General features: G+C 37.1%; 1 protein-coding gene across 1 annotated transcript; it reads right to left on the bottom strand.

Moving 5' to 3' along the window:
* Positions 1-1,593: 1,593 nt before the first annotated feature.
* LOC121428655 (stomatin-like) lies at positions 1,594-4,288 on the bottom strand. The gene has a single exon (XM_041625435.1). It carries the CDS (start codon positions 4,022-4,024, stop codon positions 3,170-3,172), a length of 855 nt encoding a protein of 284 aa, XP_041481369.1. The 5' UTR covers positions 4,025-4,288; the 3' UTR covers positions 1,594-3,169.
* Positions 4,289-6,817: the final 2,529 nt, after the last annotated feature.

Genomic DNA, 6,817 nt, shown 5'->3' with positions numbered 1-6,817 from the left:
GGATCTCGACTACAGTATGCTGTTATATCATATTGGTATGCATGCAGAGGAGCCAAAGTCAATGAATATATTAAATATATGCCTCCCTTCATTATACCATAGAGCAATATCTCTATGATTGTCCTACTGCTACAGTATACACACTCATCTATTAACGGCAACTCTCATTTACTAAATTCTCCAACATCTTTTCCCAGTCAGGATGTCAGTTTTTTTATATCGATTTCATTTTCGAATTGTAGATACATAAGGAGTACTCTGGGCCGAAAATAATGTCTTATTAAAAAAAGGTAAATTCATCGAGCAATACGCTCAAAATTTCCCAGTAAAAAAAAAGACGTTCCCAGGGCCTTGCACGCCCCTCCCTCTTTCTCTCCCCCTCTCTCTCCTTCCCTCCTGTCCTCTCTCCCTCTCCTCTGTATCAATAAAATCACTATAAAAATACTATGCTGAACAAACGACTCATATATATATAGGATAGAGTATTAAGATAGAGATCAGATGTATTTTCTATACAGAAACTTTCATAACTATTATTCTCGAATACAAAGACAATAATGGAGTATTCAACCACGTTCAGGATATTAGACCAACAATAATGAATATATTGTCTTCTTTACCATGTTATGAAATTGATTTTCCATTAAAGGGTGGAATGTCCCATCGTTCATAAGATAAAACCTATATTTTTGTTCAACCTTCATTTCGTCTCTTTTTGCACCCCTGAAAAAGCGCTCAGGTGCTTTACCCACCCTTTATACGCCATCGGTCTCATTACTGAAAATAATGTCTTTAGAACATGTTAATCTCGATCGAGATTTGAAACCACGGTGTAAATGTGACGAAAAAAGAAATTCATGATCTGATGCATTCAATATATGTACATAAATTTGTATGTACAATTATGTATCATTTGGATGTACATTTGAAATATATAAGATATGGATGAAGTACATAGAGATCAAAGAGAGTTATATCTCATGAATTCTTGTCCTAAAGTATTCTCGAGTACCTGTGTACAACAGTGACAACGCTGTACTGCCATTAAAGGTCAAGTCCACCTCAGAAAATGTTGATTTGAATCAATAGAGAAAAATCAGAAAAGCACAATGCTGAAAATTTAATCAAAATCGGATGTAAAATAAGAAAGTTATACGACAGTTTAAAGTTTCGCTTATTTTTAACAAAATAGTTATATGAACGAGCCAGTTACATCCAAATGAGAGAGTCGATGATGTCACTCACTCACTATTTCTTTTTTTTTTATTGTTTGAATTATACAATATTTCAATTTTTACTAATTTGACGATTAGGACCTCCTTGCCTGAAGCACAAAATGTTAAAATAATGTAATTACACGTGTTCAGGGAGGAATGAAACTTCATTTCACATGACAATTACGAAAAATAAACATATTTCATATAATAAAATACAAAAGAAATAGTGATGTCATCAGTTCCTCATTTGCATACCGACCGAGATGTGCATATCACTGTTTTGTGAAATGAAGCGAAACTTTAAAATGTCATAACTTTCTTATTTTACATCCGATTTTGATGAAATTTTCAGTGTTACGCTTGTTGAATTTTTCTCTTTTTGTTCAAATCAAGGTTTTGTTGGGGTGGACTTGTCCTTTAAAGCAAAATATTCATTGACCAAAGACGGTTTGCAAAATGGTAGAAAAACAAGTTCTGAAAATATACTGATGTATTTTTTTTATTCATCCAAGAAGGAAGTTACAATAGAAAAATAAATCTGTTCACCTGGACTTACTTTCATGAAACGGAAATCAGTTTCCCATTCGATCCGGGAGGCTTCTTCAGTTGTCTGTTCACCGTTTCATAAAAGTAAATCCAGGGAAAAGTTTTTTTTTATGCAAATACACTTAAAGTAACATTGGTGAATCTCTAACAGAAGTTTTTAGGGAAAAGATAACTCAGGGTGTACGTAGGTATATCGATAATTTTTGAAATATTCATAAATTTCCTAATTGGTGCCCTCACTTCGCAAACTTGAAGAAATTGCTCAATTTCAGGCATCTATTCCATGCTTTGTAAATAACCCTTTGAAAATCTTAATGACGTGATAAATGAGTATTACGTAACATATCACAGACTGTAGTCCGGTCATCGGATGCAGAGGAAACAGGACTTCGTTATTCTGCCTTACACGCCAGCCATCTTACTTCACACAAAAATGGTGAAGACCATGTATTACACCATGAATTCTAATTGTGGGATCCATGGTTACATAACAAAACTACTGAGACATTCGACATATTTACAAATAACCCAAAAGGGTTATTTTGTGCATTAGATATGGGAGACATAACACAATCGCGACAGGCGCAAAAGTTGCAAAACTTTCAATAATGGTCTCTCCAAATTTCCGACCTACATTTTGTACCATCTAGAAATAATAATAAAATAATTCATGTACCTTCTCTTGTGAAAAGACTTCAATTACTCTGCGTGTATTTCTTCTATCAAAAATTCAAATGAATACCAAATTGTAGTTTGGATAAACTGAAAAAAAAACGAGTAACAGCGCAATGATGACTCCGTGAACAATAGATGATTATGAAACAGTAATGTGGGGGTGATTCATAATACGACAAAATAATAGTATTTCTTGTTTTTTTATATTTGAATGTCACTAATTTACAGTTAGGCCTATAACAAAGTTTATAGTTTATTGAGGAAATCAATGAGGTATTTTCTATTGATCACTCGAAATAGTTTTCCTCTACTATGGAGCCTATAATAACAATGTTATTATGAGCTTATCTTTCCATCCAAAACATTTTTTAACATAGCTAGCTCTATGCAATCTATATTCCAAAGGGTACCAAATCCCTCAGATATAATTATTCATTGAACTATACATCATTAGGATCTGAAAAAAAAAAAACTAAAATAAATGTATGAAATGTAACAGAAGTATGATTAAATTTATTGATTCTTTTAGTTGGACGCGTTATATTCACAAGTACATGCAATACATTATGAAATTTCTGTTTAGTCATGTTAGTTGGGATAACTATCCTAGAATTGAGAAAGGGGTAACATAATACTCTCAACCTGACACTGACGACACGGACATATAAATATAACTAAATAAGACATAATGAAAATAGCATGATTTTGTGTAACTGATGAATGTCTTTTTTTTATTTAGTCATGATGCCTTGCATGATATCAATAGGAAGTGGAAAGATGATAGTGGAGTTCTTCTCGGCTGAGATGGTGTTAAGGGTCTGTAGGTACCTCAGCTGAAGAGCCGATGGAGATTCCGCAATAGTATCCGCAGCTTCCTTCAAAGCGCGAGCAGCATTCTGTTCTCCTTCAGCAGCAATCACCTTAGCCCTAGCCTCTCTGGAAGCTTCAGCTTCAGCAGCCATGGCTCTCTGGAGCTGGACAGGTAAACGAACATCCTTGATCTCAACTCGCTCTACTAAGATACCCCAAGGATCGGTGTCATGGTCGAGGGTGGACTGCATGTAGTGACTGATGCCTTCACGTTCTGCAAGAATCTCAGCCAGGTTCTTGGTGCCCAGGACATTACGAAGTGTCGTCTGAGCCAGAAGTCTGGTTGACTTGTCTGCGTTTTCCACATTGGCGATGCTGATGGTGGCATTCTTGACACGGTAGAAGACCACAGCATCCACAGAGATGGTCAAACTATCCCTGGTCAGAATCTCTTGAGGAGGAATATCAAACGAAATGGTACGAAGATCTACCTTTGTGTAATCCTCAATGCAAGGTAGGATGAAGAAGAGACCAGGTCCTCTAGCACCACCAGACAAGAGACGCCCAAGTCTGAAGATAACTGCTCTCTCATACTCCTGAACTACCTTAATGCAGATAAAGAGTGAGAATGGTAGCGTGCAGAACACCAAGATCACCGAAACAATCATTAAAAGGATTCCACAGAACCCGAGACTACCTCCGCCGGATTCAGAACCTCCAATGATTATCTGAGTATTCTCTCCTATACTGGAATCATCTTTACCCCTTGACGCCATGGTATATCTCTCTTGCTTTATAGGCTTACAGTTCGTTAATACACTCAGATATTGGTGGATCTCTGATGAGCAAACTTATGCTCTCAAATTCAGTTCTCTCTGTAATACACGCATATATAAGTGATGATGACGAATAGAACTTTGTCCTCTGTTATAGTGTCCGTATCGTTTGAGTTCAGAGCTCGTTTTGCTGTTGTAATTTTGGTCAAAATAGCTGTTACGCAAATACCACATGTACGTTGTGGATTGTGTAATCGGGAAAGGAAAAAACCGATCATCACTGCGTTGAGTCACTGAACTGTGCAGAGAAGAATACAAAAGGAAACAAACAAAAGAACTTCTGCAGCGGACCATGAATTGTGAGCAGTGTGATGTTTACATCAGGTTGGATGGTATTCTTCTTTTAACAGGCTCATTGATATTTCAGCTTTTAAAATGATATAGGTATGGGAATCACCCGTTTCGTGCCAAAACCAACAAGGTGTATCGACTAACAAAACTGTCGCCTTTTTACTGGGCGTTATTATGAGGGGGAACTGCCGGCATAGAATTTTAACGATGGATCCCCGCAATCAAAAGGAACGCCGATTTTCGCAAAATAATTGAGATTTAATGAGTGAGAAAAACATGATGAAAATAAACTAAGTTTGAAAAAATGAAATAAAATAAGAAGTGGTGCTTACTAGGAAACAGCTCGTGTATAAAGGACAGAACCCCGGGGGGGGGGGGGGACTTCCATTGACGAGTGGATACCATGCGCAACCATGGGGTCTCGAAAAGCACCCTAAACACGTAATTTCTATATTCTGAAAATGCACCCCTTAACAAGTATTGGCGTGTGACACCATACCCGTAACAAGTATTGGAAACAAAACGATACTGACTCTTGGCAAATATTCCCTTATTTCCCTTATTTGGTTTAGTACGACCCCACCTTCTACACCTCGCGGAAATCGGACTCTAAACACGTATAACGTTGGGGCAAAAAGGACATTTATAAAACATTTAAATTAAACCCTAAACACGTAATTTTCCTAGCGAAATAGATACCCTTTTTCATTATTTTTCTGTTTTTGACACCCTTATCACGTTACGTACGTAACGTGCCCTATCGTGAAAAGGTGTTTTTTGTTCGCGCATGGTCTCCACTCGTCAATGTAAGTGGCCACCCCTGGTACAGAACATAAAAAAACTTCAATTGCGATGGTATCATGCAAATTGGAAGGGAATAATCATGGGTGTAGATACGTGACGTCATGTCCCATCCCTTCTGAATAAAAGGTTTGCTGGTCGAATCTATGCAATTGCCTTCTAATATATTAAAGCAAATGATGGTTACCAGATCAAAAGGAGATCAGATAAGGAAAAGCACTTCAGTCAGAAGTATACCTGCCATTAATCCAGCTGTCTCGGGGCGAGCCGGTGACAATTCCAGAACAATGTCTCGCAATGGGAATAAATTAAATATACTGGAACAGTCAAGGGATATTTCCATTTGAGCTTTGCAACCTTTAAAATAAAGCTCTAGTAAAATAGCCACTTGGCCTGTTATGAAAATTTTACCTCCATTTATGATCCGAGTTCGCAATTATTCACCCTGATATAGGCCTATTTTTTCATCCCCAGAGTACCTTAAAATTCATTTTGCTTTCAACCTGTTACAACTAAAAATAATTGTCCTGATTCAACCAACAATCTATATTTGATTATTTTTATACATAATTATTAGCTGCCTCTTCCAGTCCAAATATACATCATGCTAATGCACCGCAAACTGCTACATGTTTGATAAATGGATCATGGTCGTGTCTGTCCTTTCGGAATGATCATTGATGAATTACCCATCTCGTTCATTATCGCATTTATCGCTTGCACGATCTCCGAATGAGTAATTACAAAGAACAATGACGAAAAATGCCTGTAACTCAACTCAACAGCCAAGCATCAGAGCTATGTAAGAGTTTGGTAGATCTCCGTTTCAATCAAAAGCATTTTTTTGTGTTTTTCATTTTCATAATGTTCTTGTGCTTAAAATGGTTTCAGTTAAAATGATAATGCGCTCAATTTCACCTAGGTCAGCGCATCTCATCATATTCTGTATGTATCCGAGATGCCATTTTTTGTCTCACCTGCGAAGCAAAGTGAGACTATAGGCGCCGCTTTTCCGACGGCGGCGGCGGCGGCGTCAACATCAAATCTTAACCTGAGGTTAAGTTTTTGGAAATGACGTTATTACTTAGGAAGTATATGGACCTAGTTAATAAGACTTGGCCATAAGGTTGATCAAGTATTACTGAACATCCTAGTAGAGTTTCATGTCACATGACCAAGGTCAAAGGTCATTTAGGGTCAATGAACTTAGACCATGTTGGAGGAATCAACATCGAAATCTTAACCTGAGGTTAAGTTTTTGAAATGTCATCATAACTTAGAAAATATATGGACCTAGTTCATGAAACTTGGACATCAGGTTAATCAAGTATCACTGAACATCCTGCATGAGTTTCACGTCACATGACCAAGGTCAAAGGTCATTTAGGGTCAATGAACTTTGGCCGAATTGGGGATATCTGTTGAATTCCCATCATAACTTTGAAAGTATATGGATCTTATTCATGAAACTTGGACATAATAGTAATCAAGCATCACTGAAAATTTTGTGCAAGTTTCAGGTCTCATGATTAAGGTCAAAGGTCATTTAGGGTCAATGAACTTTGGCCGAATCGGGGGTATCTGTTGAATTACCATCATAACTTTGAAAGTTTATTGGTCTAGTTCATTAAACTTGGACAT

The sequence above is a fragment of the Lytechinus variegatus genome, chromosome 1 (genome assembly GCF_018143015.1).
Source record: "Lytechinus variegatus isolate NC3 chromosome 1, Lvar_3.0, whole genome shotgun sequence".
NCBI classification, from domain to species: Eukaryota; Metazoa; Echinodermata; class Echinoidea; order Temnopleuroida; family Toxopneustidae; genus Lytechinus; species Lytechinus variegatus.
Note: the sequence above shows the minus strand (reverse complement) of the source record. Positions and strands in the feature narration are given on the sequence as shown.

Bases quoted from the DNA above. Each gene is read 5' to 3' on its own strand.
- LOC121428655 (XM_041625435.1), bottom strand. From the start codon at position 4,024: ATGGCGTCAAGGGGTAAAGATGATTCCAGTATAGGAGAGAATACTCAG.